At 35.9% G+C, this 18,981-nt stretch overlaps 1 protein-coding gene across 1 annotated transcript in view; it reads right to left on the bottom strand.

Moving 5' to 3' along the window:
* ARHGAP42 (Rho GTPase activating protein 42) overlaps positions 1-18,981 on the bottom strand; it is a 142,535-nt gene that overhangs the window by 101,173 nt on the left and 22,381 nt on the right. Inside the window, exon 2 of the mRNA XM_064409450.1 lies at positions 9,490-9,585. Coding sequence (XP_064265520.1) covers positions 9,490-9,585 — 96 coding nt within the window. The remainder of the gene's footprint in view (positions 1-9,489; positions 9,586-18,981) is intronic.

Below are 18,981 nucleotides of genomic sequence, written 5' to 3' on the forward strand. Positions count from 1 at the left end.
TAGCATTTGATCCCTGTATGTTTCTAGGCAGTGTTCCCCACCAAGTTTCAAAGCTCTCAATTGCAGGCCATATACCAGGCACAAGCATTTGGGTTTTGTCACACTGTAAATGTGACACAAACCAGCAGAAGAGGCCAGCGATCCCACAGTAGGAATGGAACCTCCTGTCTGAGCATCACACACGTGTGATGCCTCACACTGCAGGCCACTATGAGAACCATTAAAGGCACCAAATCAAGATCTGAGCTTAACTGAAGCCCAAAGTTCTGCAAGATGTGTTTGGCAGGACAGTATAACATGTACATACCATATGAGGCAATTTAAACTCAAGAGTATTTTCACTGTGCAAAACTTAATGAGCAAATATAGCAAGGTATTTTCTGAAGTTTTTTTTCTAAACACATGTGGAGCATAAAGTGCAGGGCTGCTATTAGAAGTAAAAATCCTTTCCCCTTTACAGAAACAAACCTCCGTCAGGGTAACCATCTAAATCCAATTACAAACAGTGTCATATCTGAGAATTCTTTGCTATAAAAAGTTGCTATCATGTCACAAATATTTAAACATACAAATACAAGCCTTGTACAAAAGTTAAAACAATTCTTTGAGCCAATACATTTTCACTTTCCACTCCACTACTTATCAACAGAGGCCTACGCAGAAGGCTACATGTTCATACACAAACTAAGAAGATTTACAAGAAAGTCAGGTTATCTAGAATTCCCAGATTTACTGTCAGCACTCGCCAAACACAATACTTGGAGAGATACCTGAAGACATGCAATGTTACACATTTTAAATAAATCCCATTACTTGACTTAATATCAGTAAATTGTCATGCCCTACCCATGCAGAAGCTCACAAAGCAAATACAAGTAGAAAATTTTAAATAGATCCAGCAAAGGCAAAACACTTCAGAGTCCTGAAAATTTTTTAAAGTTCATAATGGCTGTCTATCCCTCAGCATATTTGCAAAAACAAAACAAAAACAAACCCACACCAAAGAATAATTCCACTACCATCATTACACTGTTAACACTTCATTAAAAATACAGCTGCATATCTACCCTGTGTTAGTTTTCAACTCTATTTATAAAAACAGTACATATATTGAAAAACATCATTCTGTTTGGAAAATTTACCTATCTTGTGTAGCATGAATTCTTCAACATGGCAGAGATGTGGTAGTAAAAGTTCATTCTAGACTCTACTAGTCTACAGCACCTCTTCTGAAACATGGCATCTTGGAGTGGCATCAGCAAAAACATTTTAAATCATCTAAATAATTTCTTCCATTTTCTTAGCAACATGAAAAGGATCTCTCAAGCAGTCATGTGCTCACACAGAGCTCTATATCAAAACCTGTCTACAAATGACTAACTGTTTTCATGTCTCTCCCCTTCTACAGCTCTGTGAAGGACGAGTCACAACAAATACACCATTTCTGCCATGTTCTCATAGAATAAAGAGATAAGGGTTTAGATAAGTGATCATTAAGAAATACTGCATCTCTATGCCACACTACAAAATGGGGTTTTACATTATTGTACCTGTCAAAGTGAAATCAGCCTCTCTTTTCACCTGATGGAGCCACAGGCACAGCAGTGGGGCTGAGCTCCACAGCTGCCAAACTCAGCAGGATGTGGGGAACAATAGTCAATACATCAAATTCTGTCTAACAGGTACAAAGTGATCTTAAAATGCTGCTGGAGACCTACTTTGAAAAACTAGCAGCTTGAATTGGCCCCTATTGAAAACTAACAGCATTCCAGAGGAGTTAATTTCATTCAATTAATCTTTACCTCAACTAAATTGACCATTAACCTTTGACTTCAACAGATCTGGCTTCGCCAGAGTTGACTGATATCCTATCACATGTCAGAGGAAGAACAGCTCTAAAAAACACAGAATATTCAGAAATAGTTAAGTTCAAAGATGGATTCTGATGCAATCAAACTGCAGTCCTCTCTTGCTCTCCCTCCCAGCAGAGAGTTGTGATATAAATGTACCGAATACAAATTTTTCATTTGAAGATAGAAATTACTGCTTCAACCTCAAGTTTTTTTTTAACAGCTGAATAACAAAACAACATAGGAAACAACCACTGTGCAATGTACAACATTGTTTGCAGCAATGTTAAGCTGCAAAAGTAATATTAAATCATAGCATTCCATAAACAAAGGAATTAGAAGTAATTATGACTACATTTCAAGCTTGCCAATCCCCAATTCTTCAGAGGCCCATCCATACTTTAAGTGAAGGAAAAAAATCCTGATATTTTTGACTTCCCAGCTGTACAAATCTTATTTGTATGTGGCTCTTTATGAGTGCTGAAATAGGGGAAGTAAAACCAAAAGCAATATATTCAGAATGCAACTGAGAATCATTAATACTGTTTTTCTGATTTTTAAAGTTTTTGCATTTATTGCTTGAATAGTGGAAGAGTTGAGAAAACATATCACCAAATACTTCAACAGATGTTTGGTTTGCTATAATTGCTTAATTGAATTTAGGCCTACAAAGGATCAAAAAATTTCTGTGCTTAAAACTCTAAACTCTACTAAGCATTTTGATTTCAGAAAGCACAAATCCTTTATCTTACTTGCCCAAACCTGAACATGAATATCTGATTAGCTGAGTTGATCAAACTACTGTCTGTTTTGAAAATGAGGTCCTATTTCTCCTATTTCTAGCCTAGCCTAACAAATCTAAAATGTTATGCATTTTATTAGAAGTGCATTATATGCATCAAGAGTACACAGTCATTATTTTCAAAACAACTCTATAAAACAACACTCCAGTCCTCAGATTGTTTCCCTATGAGCATTCATGCTTCTGCTAGGATGTCCACGAAGTTAAGTGACAAAGGAGAGGAAAAGAGGTATATTGAAGGCATGAAATGAGGACAATAGAGTAGAATACACCTTGAAGAATCCAGCAAATTGAAATGTCAGAGAGAGGCAAAAGCTACTTCATATTGTATCCTGTGAGTGGCATGGACTTGTCCATTCATCTACTCAGCTGTTCAGATCAAATTTTGACTCATCTGAACTCCTTAGCAGAATGCACCAGGGCAACAAAGCTGTTGTTGTCCATTGCCTGCCTTAACCTCTTTCCGTGCACAGTAGGAGCTGTATCTGAGACACCATAGTATGCAGTCCAATACAGTAAAATGAACTAACATGAATTTTAGCTTCTGTTAGTACAGATGCAAACTGTACTGAGCAGGGACTCAGGAGAGCTCCTGCTGTCAGCTACTGACACAGAAGAAAGGTAGGACAAACAGAAATGGCAGTAACTGCATCAGATACCCCAATTCAGTTTTTTCATTTGAACACTCATCTTAAGGTCAACAGAGAATGAAGCATGCAAATTCCAGTAACCTTCTGATAGGTATCCAAGAGAAAAAGAAAAAACAAGGACTCTGTTGTTGATCTTATGTTACCTTTTCCTCCTGAACAGATAAAAATGTACTGCACCATTATTTTGTTTCCTGATTTGTCAGCCCCATTTGCCCTTCCAAAGCAAGGACAAGAGCTCTGGGCTCGACTAACAGAATGCAACCTTCATTTTCTGGGGCAGATGTTGTTTTGAAGCCTTGATAGGATCCCAGCACTAGCATAAAATCATTAATTTCTTGAAGTCAAGAAACAATAGAGTTCCGGAAACAGGTGGCATTTGTTCAAATTGTCAAATATGCAAGAGGGATTTAAAAAAATAATGGTAGGAACAGAATCAACAGATTTGAAACAAACACTTTAGGCATTTCACACCCTAATTGTGCTGAGTTCCTCCCATAAATTGCTACCATTGAACTTCTCTAGATAAAAATAATCCAAGTACCAAAGAACCCTGTCCTGTGATCTTACAAGTAACTTAAGCAAAGTTGCTTTGAAACTAATCTAAAAAGTTAAATCTTAAAATTCATTCCTTCAGCTGGAGGAAAAAGAGCTGGCAAATCTAAACAGGTAATTACTGTGGAAAGCAGCATACAATCTTTCTATGCAAATTCACTCTCCGTTGTAAATAGCTTTCTAGGCTAGGACTCAACCCTTCCCCACCCATATAAAATAAAAACACCTTTTGTAAATACACTTGTCCCTAATGTGTTCCACAGGGTCAACAAACGTAAGCACTGGAAAAGTTGTTGGGATGATGCCTACACTAAAAAAATCCACCCCCAGAACTCTGCCCTCAAGGTGGAGATGAGATCCTGGTTTTTCTTTGCTTTGGATAAGGCAGTAGTAGACCTGAGATGCTGGAAGTAATTTTAGACTTATTTGGAATTTGATAATTCCATTCAGAAGCCTGGTTGCAAATGGGAATTCAGTGCAAAGCAGGTTGAATATTAACCCCAAAAAGAACTTTCTTGAACATGAAAGCTTAACCTCAAGTAATTAAGGAGATGACCTGTCAGATATCCAAATTATTCAGACTGTAGGTGGTTTGATTAAATTTAATAAATAATTCAGGAAGAGCCAAGCAAATTCAGGAAGCCATTACACACCACAAGCAACAGTGGCTTGAAATAATAGTAACCTGACATCTACCTTCTCAGATTCCTGATGAACCTCCAAAAGGCAGTGTCCTAACCTGGAGACTGCCAAGTTCATAGACTGATTGTCAAGATTTGTCTCTACACACTGTAGGCATGTTTAAAGCTCCTATGCCATTTTTTGTTGTTTTAAATTTATTTCTTTGAATAGAGCATTGTATCCACAGCATGAACCATTAAAAATAGAATTTGGTATCTCTTAAAGTCAATGAAACTTTTACACTGTTACAAAAGATGGGGGGGGTAAATGAAACATCATTTTTTTTTCCTTTTTTTCCTGTAGTTTTATATACAAATTTCCCAGTCCAGATCTATTTGCTGCTCTGAATTACAGGATGCTTGTCCTCTGACAAGCTCTTCAAGAGGGTAGAGCAAATGCTAACTGAAAAGCATTGTACACATGGATGCCCAGTGTGAGAAAAAAAGACTGAGCGTCTGGCATTACTGCTCAACTAAAACAAGAAAGGGAAACACAGCAGTGGACTCTAACAAACAACTACTGTTAGCATTCTACATTTGTTTGTTTGGTTTTGAGTTCTTTCTCTCCAGCACATTTGAGTCAATTTTTCAAAGTTCAAATTGAAACTAACTGCTGTAAACAACATAACTGCCAGGTATGAGCTAACAGTTCTGTAGATGGTTAGTTGCAAGCAATTTAATAATCCCATTAGCAACTTGAGGTGTGAGTCAGCAAAGATCACGAGCCCCAACTGCTAGAGGCAGGAGAAGAACTCAATGCCCACAAGAAAAGATACCACATTTTAGAACTTTCGGCCTATTCTTTGTGGCTCAATTAATAATGATTTCATAAATCATCATAATCCTATTACATTCTTAAATCAAGCATCTGATGCTATCTGAAACATCTGTCATAATACAATTCTCTGCAGGGAAGAAAACCCCAAACTTCAAAACCAGCAGTCACAGAGTGAAAGACACATGCTTTTCAGTGCACTTTCCTAAACAGCACTTGACAATAAAACACAGATACTAAAATAAAATTCCAGGATATCAGAATGTATTTATTTATATTTTTTCTTTCTTTTTCTTTTTTTTTTTCTTTTTTTAATTCTGAAGAGCATGGTCTTATACTGCAGATTTAAATCTCACAGATATACAATTAGCCACAAGACAAAATAGACACAAATTTCTTAAAGGCACAAGACAGATTTCCATTGTATTAATAATGTTTATTGTTTTCATCTCTAGCCATAAAACAGATAACACAAACAGAATAAAACAGGATCAAAACAGGGAAATTCCTAGGGAGAGATCCAGGTGACACAAGTTGGATAATAGTAGGATGAGCTCAGCAAACCTCCTCATTTCAAAAATTATGCCTGCAGTATATACTGAGGAAAAAGAGACATGATTGGTTTGGCAGCTGTCCCATGCATGTTAAGGTCTATGTTACCTCTAAGGTTTGAAACCTGTAAAAATCATGCATCCATTTTACACAAAACTCCGACTGTGCAAGACAAATGACTGACCTCCTTTACTGTCAGTCTTAAGTATTTAATTTTTGTGCAAAATATTTACAAAGAGGGCTGAGAACAGGGTGATATGTCTAAAGAGCAAATGGCAGAGTGTTATCAAGTGTTGTTATTTCTGAGGAAAACACAGTTGTTAGATTAGGAAAGCAACACTCTCTTCTCAGAGTAAGGGCAAGTTACATAAAACTTTCATTACTATGGCTTTTTATTGTTATTAATTTGCTGTCACTCATCTTGTTATTTTTGCGTTGAAAATGCCATCTTCTGCAAAACTTTTCAGTTACACAAAACACAGTTACAGCTTCACTGAATCACATGCAACTGGAGCTAATAAATATGTTCTGCCATTAAACAGTCATGCATTGCTGTAGATCACATGCTTCCACAAGTATTCCAAACCAGAGGAAAGACAAAAACAGCAATTGTTGCTAGCTTGTTTTATTTTTTGAATGAGAAAAACTAGTGAAGATGGGGACTGTTTCCCAAACCAAATTTTCTGGGAAAAAGATTGAAAACTAAAAAAGGTTTTATTGCTTGAGTCCTTTGATGCTCACAGTTAAAAAACCAACCAAAAACATAAGAGCTGGAGATGATTTGAGGAACAAGGCACTCTGCTTATCCAAGAAAGTCACAGAAATTCCTCACAACTCATGCATAAAATGACTCTTAACTAGGCATGGTATATCTGAAAGTGACTATAAAGATAAATCTGCCTAACTTGCAGCAACATGAAAAAACTACCTAAAATGCATTACACAGCCACAGACACAGATAAGATTTTTTCTGTCAAAGAAGAACACCTCTGCAATGCAAAAAAATAAATCTTGTAAATAAAAGATAATAAATCATCAAAACTAGAAATCAAATGCAGGAATTAAAACACCCAATCCAACCCACACAAATAAATCACTGGATTAAACAGGAGATGGATTAAAATAAGTATGAAGAACACCACCATAATTCTGTTTATGCGGAGTGTGTTATGAAGCTTAACTAAAATTACTTCTTACGTATTTTATGTAATGGGCTTACTGGAATAAATAAGTTATATTAAAAGAGCAACTAAAAATGCACTGTTTATAGGAAATGCAAATAAAACTGCTCTTATTAGATCTCAGACTGGAAAGCAAAAAGAAGCCAATAAAAAAAAAGTTGTCTTTAGTTACTAAAGAGAGACCCTCAACTCCATTATTGCCTCAAAAATGTTAATGGAGCTACCAATTCAATTCCAAATATTTTTTATTGGTAAGGGAAAGAAAGGAAAAAAAAAATCATCTAAATCACTTATATTTAATGCTGAAAGAATCTGAACCTTATTAAAAAAATACTCAAATACATGCCGACAGAACAAGTCTTGTTCAGAGGTGAATTCCCAGTGCTAAGGGTTATTAGGGTAGATTTTCAATGCTAAGCTTGAAATAGAAATGTAGTCCTTACAATAAGCCCCTATGCATATATCCATAGGGTTTTACAAATGTTATCAAGTCAGAATACACTGCAGACTGAAGCAGAACTCACTGGCCTACACAGCTGTAGACATTTTTAGAAAAAGAGGGTGAAGGCAGAAGGAGGTACAAAGCAAGATTCATCTATACAAAGCTGTCTTTGATGATAAGCAAACATCTATCTCGTTGGGGCATGTTAAAGATATGGATAAATTCTAGGTCACTGCTCTAGGGAGATCAAAAATTGAGCCTTACCCTATAAAAGCACACAGTATCATTCAAGCTCTGTTAGACTTGAATTTGATTCCTGTCAGTTTACCTTTTACTCTTACAAGCTTCTTTGATGTACATGACAATCCATCAGGCAATTGGACCTTTGGAAGCTAGAAATCCCTTCTTTGAAGCTTCAAGTGAAATAAATCAGCTGTCAAGCTTCATGAACTGTGTTTTTTTTTGAACAGTTTTAAATGCCTGTTTAATGTCCAAACAATAAAATGTCTTTTCTTTGCTACATTTAGGTTATAAGTAAAATGAATGTTGTCTTTGTTCTCAGTCACCTGACTTTAAATGCAAAACCTTTAAAAAAGTTATTGACCAAATCTAAGACATATAACTGAGATACTGCAGACTTAGTTTAAAAACATACGTACATAATATAATTTTAACAGCCAAGAAATAATATGTAGCATGACAAAAAGTACATGCACACCATTTCTCTTTGCAAGGTGGACACACCTGAAGAATGCATGCGGTTTTACATCTGAGTAGCAGCAGCTCAGTGACTTCACTCCCCTATTTTAATTGCCAGTAAAATTAAACCTCCCCTCCCACTCCCTGCCAGGAGTTAGTGGAAGACCGTGACCAAATACCAGTCATCTCTGATGACAGTTTTCTGACTACCACAATGTTGTAGGGTGAGGATGAGGCAAACCTTGCAAGTGAAAACATGCAGTTCAGACCTTTTGTCCAATGACTCAGTCAGGAAAAGGAAAAAATTGAAGGGAGAGCAGACTTGAAAATAAACCATAATAATAGATACACTTGGAAAAGTCTAAATTTGAATTTCCTTTCTGTGTTACATAGAACTTCTTCAAAAAATACCAACAAGTCCTACGTTCCCTCTTGTACTGCCAAATTATTTGTTTTTAGAAGCCAGTACTCTTGAAGAACCATCTTACTTCCTCTCAGATGTTTTAGGAGACGCATGGGGGCCATGTGGTATGTAAGACTCATGATACTGAATTTAGCCTTTCTGAAGATGGATTGTAATCCAAATTTCTTACCAGTGGGGGTTAGCACTCCAGCTGGTGTGCTACTGTGTAAAAGCATCACTACAACTGCAGCAATGTCTTGCAGTAAAGAGCAGCTGAATTTCTGAACCCTCGAAACATTTCCAGGATTAGTGTGCTGAGGGAGGAGTACTTTGATGACATTAAAGAGGATTACATTCAAGACAAGTTGAGCTGTTCAGTTCTGCAAATGTAGAATTTCTGGTGTGTACAGAGACAGAACAATAAGCAGCTAGTAAATTATCCTGGCAAAAGTTCAGACAACCATATACTTAGGAATGCACAAGTTGTAATGAACATATTCTTCTTTTTAGACCTTTAAATACTTCCTGTGTATTACTAGGCACTTAGGTGTTATTTTGCAGACTTAAGTTACATCACAGAAAGCTTGTGTACCTTTTAGTAACCCACTGAAAACTGACTGAAATATAAAAGTAGCAGCAGAATTTAGAGGATTCACAATTGACTCAGTTTACAAAAGTACTGTTCCATACTTTCTGCTGCAATAAATCAAGACATGCCATTAAAACATAGTTTTTTGACATGCATTTTTAAAGTCTTGCATGGTTTCTACTTATCAAAATTTTTTCTATTTTTGTGATATGAGCCATTTAAAAACAACTGTGAACTGCCCCACTGTATTTCTGATAAAATGCTATAAGAAATTATAAAAATGCTACTGCCAGCAAAGCAAAGAGGATACTTACCAATATTAATTTCATCATCAGTTTCAGCATCTCCAATACACTCAAACTGAAAATCTTGTAAAGACTGTGAAAATTTTTGTACTGCCATGGATAAATCTAGAATTCAAGAAAAAAACAAACAAAAAAACAAATCAGAGTTACTCCACTAGAACTTCATTGGAGCAAGGCATCATGCATTTCCGCATTAAGTATTTTTTCTGCTTACAAAGTTTTCTTTGTAGTACCTTTTCTGGACATTAACCTCATTTTAAAATCACCATCACCTTTTCAAAATGAAATACCTGAGATATCCTAGACACCTATGAAACAGCCTGATCTAAGATTTCAAACATTAATACACACATCACATTGAGAACTAAAGAACTTTTATACATCTTGAAAAACAATAAATTCCATAAGAAATTGATGTCTGGTGATAAATTGCATATGTAAGTATAACACTCTTTAAAGTACTGCAATATTAGTTCACAGATTAAAATAAATCTCATGATAGTTTTTTTTTATTACCATTATCAAAATAATTTCATTATAATCATCCTGATACACCACACTGTAAAGTGCTTTAGTGAAAAACCTGTTTAAAAAGAAATTGAAGAGGAAAACAAAACAACACAAGTGCTTGCCAATCAACATGGTAATCCATGGATTATGAGTTCTATTTTCAGTGAATTTCACAAAGCAATCCAAACTTTATAGTGAAGAATTTCATAAAAACCCCAGAATATCAACCACATAAATTTGTTATCTTCTTTTCTTTTTTTAGAAATACTAACGGCAAATGGAGAGATTAATGTGATAATGAATAGATTTGGTCAAGATTTAAAAACGCCAGCAGTCCAGATGAGCCCAGAAAACCAAAAATTTTCTTCATCTTAGAGGCTGTATCTATGGCATCTATTTGATGCTAAGAAAATTGACAATTAAGAATCTGACATCTGCTAAATCTAAGGGAAATTCATGGTAAGGATAAGCTATTAATGAAAGCCAAGTCATAAATTCTGTTTCAAAAGCATCACATATCTGCCTCTACCCTTGGGAATGGTAAAAAGCTGTCTGGACATGGTCCTGGGCAACTGGCCCTGCTTGAGCAAGGCAGCTGGACCTGATGACTGCCATGGATCGCTTCCAGCCTCAGTCATTTTGTGATTCTGTGATTTCTTTACCCTATGTTATTATAAAGCCATAAATACTTATTCACTCAGTGGTGGACACTAAATTAAGAGGGCTAACCTTTTTCCAGGCAGGAATAAAACCTAACATATAAATATACAAATTGGCCTAATATCCTAAATCAACACACAAACAACTCCCATACACATAAAGCATGATTTAAATTGAATGATCAACAGTAAGAACCATTCCACTATCTCAAGTGAAATAAGAATTAAAAATTGATTGAAATGAAGATTTTAGACACCTCCAAACAAAAATCCACAAAACAAGATGACTGGTTTTTTTTTAAATTTTAATTAAAGCTAATCATTATCAAGCAAGAGAATGCCTTCCTGGATTTTGTAGTGCCCAGAATTTGCTCAATGCCTGTTCCTCTTGTATTTTTATAGGTAGGTATAGAGTACCTCAGTCCAAAAAGAGATCCATCATCTTTAGACAATACAGACATGAACAGATTTTTTTTCTTATACTAGTAGGGAATTCTGTATGCATATCTGATAAATAACTAAGATGTAAAGAGCTGGGTAAACAAAGTCTGTATCTTTCTGATAAAGCACGTGGAAAACAGGAAAGAATGCTACCCAGATTCATTGCATCCTTACTGTATATTTCTTACTGTGCTGTACATGAAGATTATATTATTAAGTGTATTAACAAATTGAATGCTAAACAAAAAATGCATCCTACTGTTTGTATAGATGAAAACAAAATAATCTTTATAATATGAAGGACTGTGTTTTAAGCAAATACAACCTCTTTCATAGCTAAGTAAATTATTGTTTTACATTTGTCAGAAAGATCTAAACTTGATTTTGTCAAGTAATATATTTTAAATTTTAAAGGAAGAAATACAGTTTTATTATTCTCTCTTTCAAAAGGTTACTACATGGAGTCCCAAGCCCTTCTACAAAATTGCAGTATGGCAAGTGATGCCAAAACAAATTACATGGCCTTAATGTAATTGAATGAAAAAGTTTCTATATTTCAAGTACACTGGAATGTAAAAATTAACTCTTGCTAACAGGAATGGAGATTTATTTCCTTTGGACAATCTAATAACTGCCTATGATGAACAGCATCTCTGTGAATGTGAAACGAAATGAGGGAGCATGGGCTCTCCCCTATCATTCTTCCATAGAGGCAGGATTTGGTGGAACAAATGTCAAAGTTAAGGAAAATAAATGTCAACAATACCAAAGATGGAGTCTCCATTTCATATCCAGGATTATTGATATATGATGCCAATTTTTCTTTCACTATGTCAGCAAATCCCACAGAGCTTATATATTTTGAACCTGAAGGAGGCATGTTTAACCTACTTCAGAAATAGTGGCTATGAAGAATTAAGGAGTTTATGAGATAACTTGATAAAGTCATGCAGCAAGATACCATTTGGAGATATCTGCCTCTATATGAGGCCTTTCCTCATACCTTGAGAGTATTAGACAATACCATAATGAGATTGAAGCTGTTCAATGTAGCAAAGAATAAAATGAAGTTCCAAGGTCAGATATTTCCTGTAATACTCATTTACAAATTCTGTACAAAGTTAATCTAACCTGAAAAGATAAAAAAATATTATTCTATAGAAAATTCCAGCTGACTTGGCCAGCTTCCTGAAGGCTGAAATAGAAGTTACTCTCTAAGACTCTGACATTGCAGTTGAATCACCAACAATGGACCAAGTGGTGCTACTTGGTCGTATTTATCACTTTCTTAGAAGCATCATCACTTTAAATGATTATAAAATTATAAATCCAGTCACAGAAAGGAGCAGCTGTGCAGTAAGCATATCTTTTCTAAAAGATACCAAGATTCAAAAGTGAATTAAAATGGATTTAAGAGCAAAGGTCTCCAACCAAGAAGAGGCAAATGATGGACAAAAAAATGAAAAGAGCAGAGTGGAGACCTCGCCCAGCTTTATAAGATATAATTTATCCCTGTACATCGCAAAGTCTTAAAGTCACTGAGAGTCCTCAATGCATGCTGCTGCTTCCAGAAGGAAGGTAATCACCACACAAATCACCTTTTTAGAATCTGTGGCATTATTCAGCGTTGCTCTTACTCAGCCAGTACATTGTAAAGTCATGTCCCTCTTTTCATTGAATCCACATGAACTAGGACATTCACTTAGCTCATGGCGGAAATTTTCCTTCAAGCAGAGACAACTGATCTTCTAAGTTACTATACAAAGCTCACCAGCTTTACTAACTGGCAGTACAAGTCTATCATCCAGAGAAGGATGGCTGCTTGAAAGCCTCAATGAGCTCACAAATGTTGTTGCCCCTGCTCTTCTGCAGGCACTCAAATGAAGTAATCTCTCTGGGTGCCAGCAAAAGAAGGAAAATGCAACCTGATAACCCTAATTTGCCAGAGGGGCAGTTCTGTTAATATGTATTTTCTGAGAGTACTCACCTCTGCCACTTGTTCCCTGCTTTCTCAGATTCCAAAGAAGGATTTAGTTCCATTTTGCAGTGAGGCACATAGTCAAGAGCAGCCATCTACACACTACATACTGTCAGTGCAAGGAGATAACTGTGACAGAGTTGCCTGTTTCAATGAGGACTGCAGCAAGTCAAGGGGCCCACAAGATTTTTTTTTTTTTTTGTGGAGCTGACAGAGGAAGTACTAAAGAAGCTACCACACTGTGACCGGAAATAATAAAAGCATAACTACAACAAAGCTTAACCACAACAAAGTAATATAACACCAGTATTGCATATGGATACATACAATATCAACCATCAGTGCCATAATGCTAATGAAAGAATAATTAAAGTCATCATCCATTCAGGAGAGTCAATGAGGAATCATGAAATGCACTAACGCTATTGTACTTCTCCCTGAAGTTTTATATATTTGATTAATCTACTTAATACATATTATTCATTTAAAAAAGCAAAAAATTCCTCTGGATTATTCTAGAAGGCAGGATTATTTAAGACTCACTTCTTTGAAATTGCCAAAGAGAAGTAGGTAACATGAACTGTAATATATGAACTTATTTTAGGTATCAGGGCCTTACAGTTGAATATAGGACGACAAAACTATGATTCTGACCCTTTGTATCACCAGAATTGTTCTTCCACTTTCTTGTCCTAGATTTGTTAAACAGATCATAAAATAATTTCTTATTTAGAGTCTTGAGGAGGAGGAGAGAACAATACATTGCAACAATGTCATGAAATGAAGGATGCTATTTCCCAAAGGACAAAAAAACAAGAGTATGCTTTGGCATGGCACAGCCTGTCAAAACAAGGACAAAGTACCACAGATAAGGACACCTTAGAAGATTTCCACAAGTTGGTAAGCACAATGAATTTTTTATCGGGCTATGATGGTTGTCATTTGTTTGGTTTTGCCAGTTTAGTGTCTGGAAGAACAGCAGAAAGTCCAAACTTTTGACAAGGATCAATCAATCTCCAAAACCAGAAACTTTGGAGCACTTGCAGAGGACTCATATCCCTACCCTAGCAGCAGCCTGCAAGAAAGTGTTCTCAGCAAACACATCAAAGCCAAAGTCTTTCCACTTGTTTGCTTACAAAGATGACTTCATTAGCAAATGGAGTTCCAATAACCAACAGTTCTCCTGACTGATGTCAATCATCCTGGGAAAGCTTGGTATTATTCACTGGGTTAATAAAGAAAAACAGCAGTTGAAACTTAGTGAGAAGATTAAACATGCCTAAATGAACTCCTGAGCACCAGCTGGAATGCAGTAAGTGGGACTTCAAACAACAGACACCCTGGCTAATACAGTAACAGCAACATATCTGGCCATCTAACACAAAGCTAGTTATTATTCCATGGCTTCAAAGACAGCAGAAGCAAAGGGGTGATGATTGACCTAGCAGGATATTAGAGGCAATCCTTCAGTCAGCTGAATTTCAGGACAGCTGAAGACTGGAAAGGAGACCACGTACGGTCACCTTTGGTGTTTCAAACCTTTGGGGCAATATGAGTCCATCACCAGATATGACTAGATGCATTGTGGTGCTCTGCTTGATGAGATACTTCATTTGGTCATGCACTGACATACAAGTTTATTAAAACCCAAGCTAGTCAGCAAAAGTCAGCATTATAATATATGAATAACACACAGTAGAAATTGAACAGTATTGCCAAAGTACTTGATAAAACAGCATACTAAAATGCAGATAAAAATTTATCTAGTTTGACATCTACTCCTCAATACCTGAAAATGAGCCATTATTATGGTTATTTTTAAATTGCTTTATAAATAGATTTATTTTCTTGATTTATTTCTTAAGCAACTCTCATTCTATAAACAACTGTTCAGGCTAAGTTGTCTAAACACTTTAAAAAAGTAGTTTTTATATGAGAGACATGATTATTATTATGAAATAGCAGCTATGAGCATGATTTGCAGTATTCTTACCGCACTAAATGACAGAAGCAAGGAAGCATTTAAAAATTCATAAAAGTAAAAAAAGGGCTTTCAGTAATACAAATAGAAATCTGTAAAACACTATTTATTCAGGAAACTGCTTGTGAGATACATGTCTCCCTAAATACTTCATGACATGCCCTTCTACACTGAAGATGAACAGAGAACTTCCTTGGCTTTGTTATTTTATGAGGGAATGAGCTTCAAGGATTTGAGCTATATCCACAGCCAGAAATAAGCCGGAGGAACAAGAACACCCCACTGAGAAGCACTGAACTTCAACAGCTTCTGTGTTTGCTACAGTCAATTTGATTGTAAGTAGAACATGTCACAGTGGGATATCTTTTTCCACACCATAGACTGTAAACACAGAAGCTGGCAGTAAAATTATGTTTAGGCAATATGAATGATTAAGCAGTTAAAAGCAGTGATCAAACAAGATTGTGTATATCACTACTATATTTCAAATTTCTTCCTGGCTTAAAGGCTTTCTCATTAAAACTCCCAGTTTCACAGTAGTAGGTCCTAATTCAGAGAAAGGCACCAAAATGCATTTTCTTCAAAATTTCTGCCTTTGACTCTTCATTGCTCACTAAAAATTTAAAATTAAAAATAAATTATTATCAGTGGTTTTAGGTAATTATTATATTTAGAAAAATCTTCTTGCTCATAACATATATAGTAGCAGGTTGGCACAAATAAAGGGACCTGAAAATGTCTTACAAATCAGCCCAAAGCAGCAATCCTGAGTCTGGGAATGCTGGCACATATGCCAGCAATACAATTTATTCCTTCAACTGCATATGAAAAGAATTCTGGGGTTTGTTGCCAGAACAGGTATTCCCAATTTAATAAAACATCACCGCCATAACATGTCCAGATCATCTATAGTTAGAGAGCAATTTACAGTGCACATTAACATGCCTTTTAAACACTGACAAAAAGATCTGGATAGCCAGTTGATGCAGCTTCTGATGTCTTCAGATTCACAGCTTTCAGTCCTGGAGTCCTTCCTTTGAATGGAATATTTTCCATGGTATTTCTATTTTTAGAAGTCTATTTGATGAAATTATTTACACACACTCATTATTCTTTACTTCTGAGCTAATTTCTGGATCATATAAACTTTTCTGATTGTCATAAGGAAAAAAAAGACAAAAGAAAGAAAAAAATCCTCCCTTATGACTGACCACATTTTATCCAAATTCAGCAGAAAAAATTAATTTGGCAAAATACACGGCAGGCTGGCACAGAGTAAAGACTATCTGCAAGGGCTGATGGAGCTAATGCTGGCCACATGCCACAATGCTTTTTTAAAGAATCCACAAGAAAACACCACAAGGGAATAGAGAATCCAGCGCCCAGTGCCAGAGATTTTGCAGCTCTAGGGCCACTGCTCTGTATTGACACAGTCTTTCATTGTTGCTCTCAATAAACTCTTTATCCCCTTTATTTGCCAGCCTCATCAGTGCATATTCTTTGCCAACTTGCTATTCATGGAACAATAATAAGCAACTAAAACAAACAACTCTCTACCAACTCCCTACCCCTACAATCCCACATTACTTTTTTACCTTAGGCTTTCTGCTTTGCTCTTAATTCCAGGGAAGCTAACTTCTTCCCACAATCTCCAGGGAAAGGACATCAGGAGAATATGTCAACATGTAGCCCATGCATTGCCGCATTCCTCTGAGGTTACATAAGGCACTGAAATTTTTCAGTGTCGTTCTCTTACTCATGAATATTTCCATGAGAAAAATGTACAATTTACTTTCCCATTCTAGAAAGCACTGAGAAATCCCCTTGATCAAATGCAACAAAATCCCCACTTTCTTAACTGTGAGGCAAGAGCTAGTGAGAAGTCTGTATGTTCTATAAACTTCATAGCTATTCATACCAACACTCTTCAGTCACAACTTCCTTATGTTAGACACTTGTGCAATACTTTGGATATTAGAACTTCTCTACACTTAAGAACTAAGTCTAATACAGTCTTGAGGACACTCCAAGAACACAACATTGATGTTTAATGACAGGGGGATTTTTACACCACATATGCATGCTTACTTGATAAAAAACATACTAAAACTTCCCTGAAAAATAGCTATTGAACCAAATAATATTATACAGACAAAAGACAGTTTTGATCAATTCCATCCCTCTTTTCACTATTCCTCTCCTTACTCCACTCATTTTGTGCGTAGATGTGGAAATCTAACCTTATTCACATAATCAAAACAGATAGAAATGAACCTTAGTTTAGCATGCAAAAGCAGTAAAGTCATTAAAATTACTAACATGTTTTGACTTTGCTTAATTATAAATACATGAAATAATACAAATGCACCTAAAAATGTATGTCCTGTAACCCTTAATGTGGAGGACACAATACAGTGCATACTGCTCATCTGTTTCTCTGAAGTTAAAGCATGTATGTAACTTCATCGCTCTTTCTCATATTAAGTGATGTCATTTTGTTTCAATACTCCCACATTCTTGTATTTTATTTCTCATTACCTCATTCTTACAAAATCTTTTCTCAATATTTTAGTTTATAAGACTGTTTAACAATACTGCTGCATTTGATTAGAAAACAAACTGACTTTGCAGGGAATTACCATGGTTTAAACCTTTCAATCATCAAACCATATTCACAGAATTACACTTTACAAGTGACTAATCACATGGTGACTAATCACATGGTACAAGGCAGAACAGAAAATTTTCCTTTGCCAGCACTGCAATTTTTTACAGTCTTTTTCCACAAATATGGCTACAGTTTTCAGAAATCATTTGGTTTCTTTCTACTTCTGAATTTGTAAAGATTGGCTGTAGGGTATAAACTAGTACTATTTCTAGCATATAATTATATTTTTCTAAATTACATTCAACCAAAACATTTCTATACAATGACAGTTTTGCAGATATGCTTATTGTCATCCTGTATACTTTTGTCCAAGATCCTCTGTAAAGGCCTGAAATATTCCAACATTTCTGTCTTGGTGAAAAATAAGTCTTAGAAAACAAGCATACTTCCCTGCTTTTTTTCCATTCTCAAATAATTAAATATTATTACTAACTCATCTTCACTCTCAGTATTTTCCCTGTCTGTTGATAAAACTACTCTATAGTTCTCTATCAGGAAGGTCTCAAAGATTCCTAAACTTTTATCCCTGCAAACTTGCTTTGACCCTCAACATACTTTCTCTTGCTCCATCTGGGGATTTTAAATATTCTTTCATGATCTTCCACATTCTTCCCCCACCCCATGGATGTTTATTTCCCAGAACAATGTCAGACTTTTCCAGGGAGTTGGGTCCACATTCCAATATTCTCCCCCCAGACTCTTCCAATGAAACACGGTTTATCAGGCATGCTACGTCATTTCTCACTCCTCCTGGCACATCCCAGCAACACTGAGCAGAGAAGCACCACAAAAGAGAGGACAAAGAAACGAAGAGCAGATGCTGCCAGAGGTTGAAAAAGCAGAGAGTGATTTCCTGTGTGGCAGCTAGGGAGTTGCCAGAAAAAACATGGGAATTCCCAGATTTTTAGTGAAATGTAAGGTATTGGTGCATCAGATGATCTTACAGTAGTACTTGAAAAGACATTTTTCTGTGTTTGTTCTTAATCTTGCCATGCACCCAAAGAAATTTCAAAAATACTCGGGCCTATTTGCAGATAAAGAAATATACAATATAATATCAGAATATAATTAAAGCCTATCCTGCAACACATTCTTAAGGAGCCAGAGTTCTGACTATCTGACCAAGATCAGTTCTGCCAGTTCAGTGCTGTGCACAGGTAGGATGAGATGCAATGTCCCCACTAGTACCCCATCCCAAATATCTTTCCAGAGGAAAAAATAATATATAGGATTATTTCTGGTATGAACAGGGAGCTCTAAGAAG

The sequence above is a fragment of the Passer domesticus genome, chromosome 2 (genome assembly GCF_036417665.1).
Source record: "Passer domesticus isolate bPasDom1 chromosome 2, bPasDom1.hap1, whole genome shotgun sequence".
Classification (NCBI taxonomy): Eukaryota; Metazoa; Chordata; class Aves; order Passeriformes; family Passeridae; genus Passer; species Passer domesticus.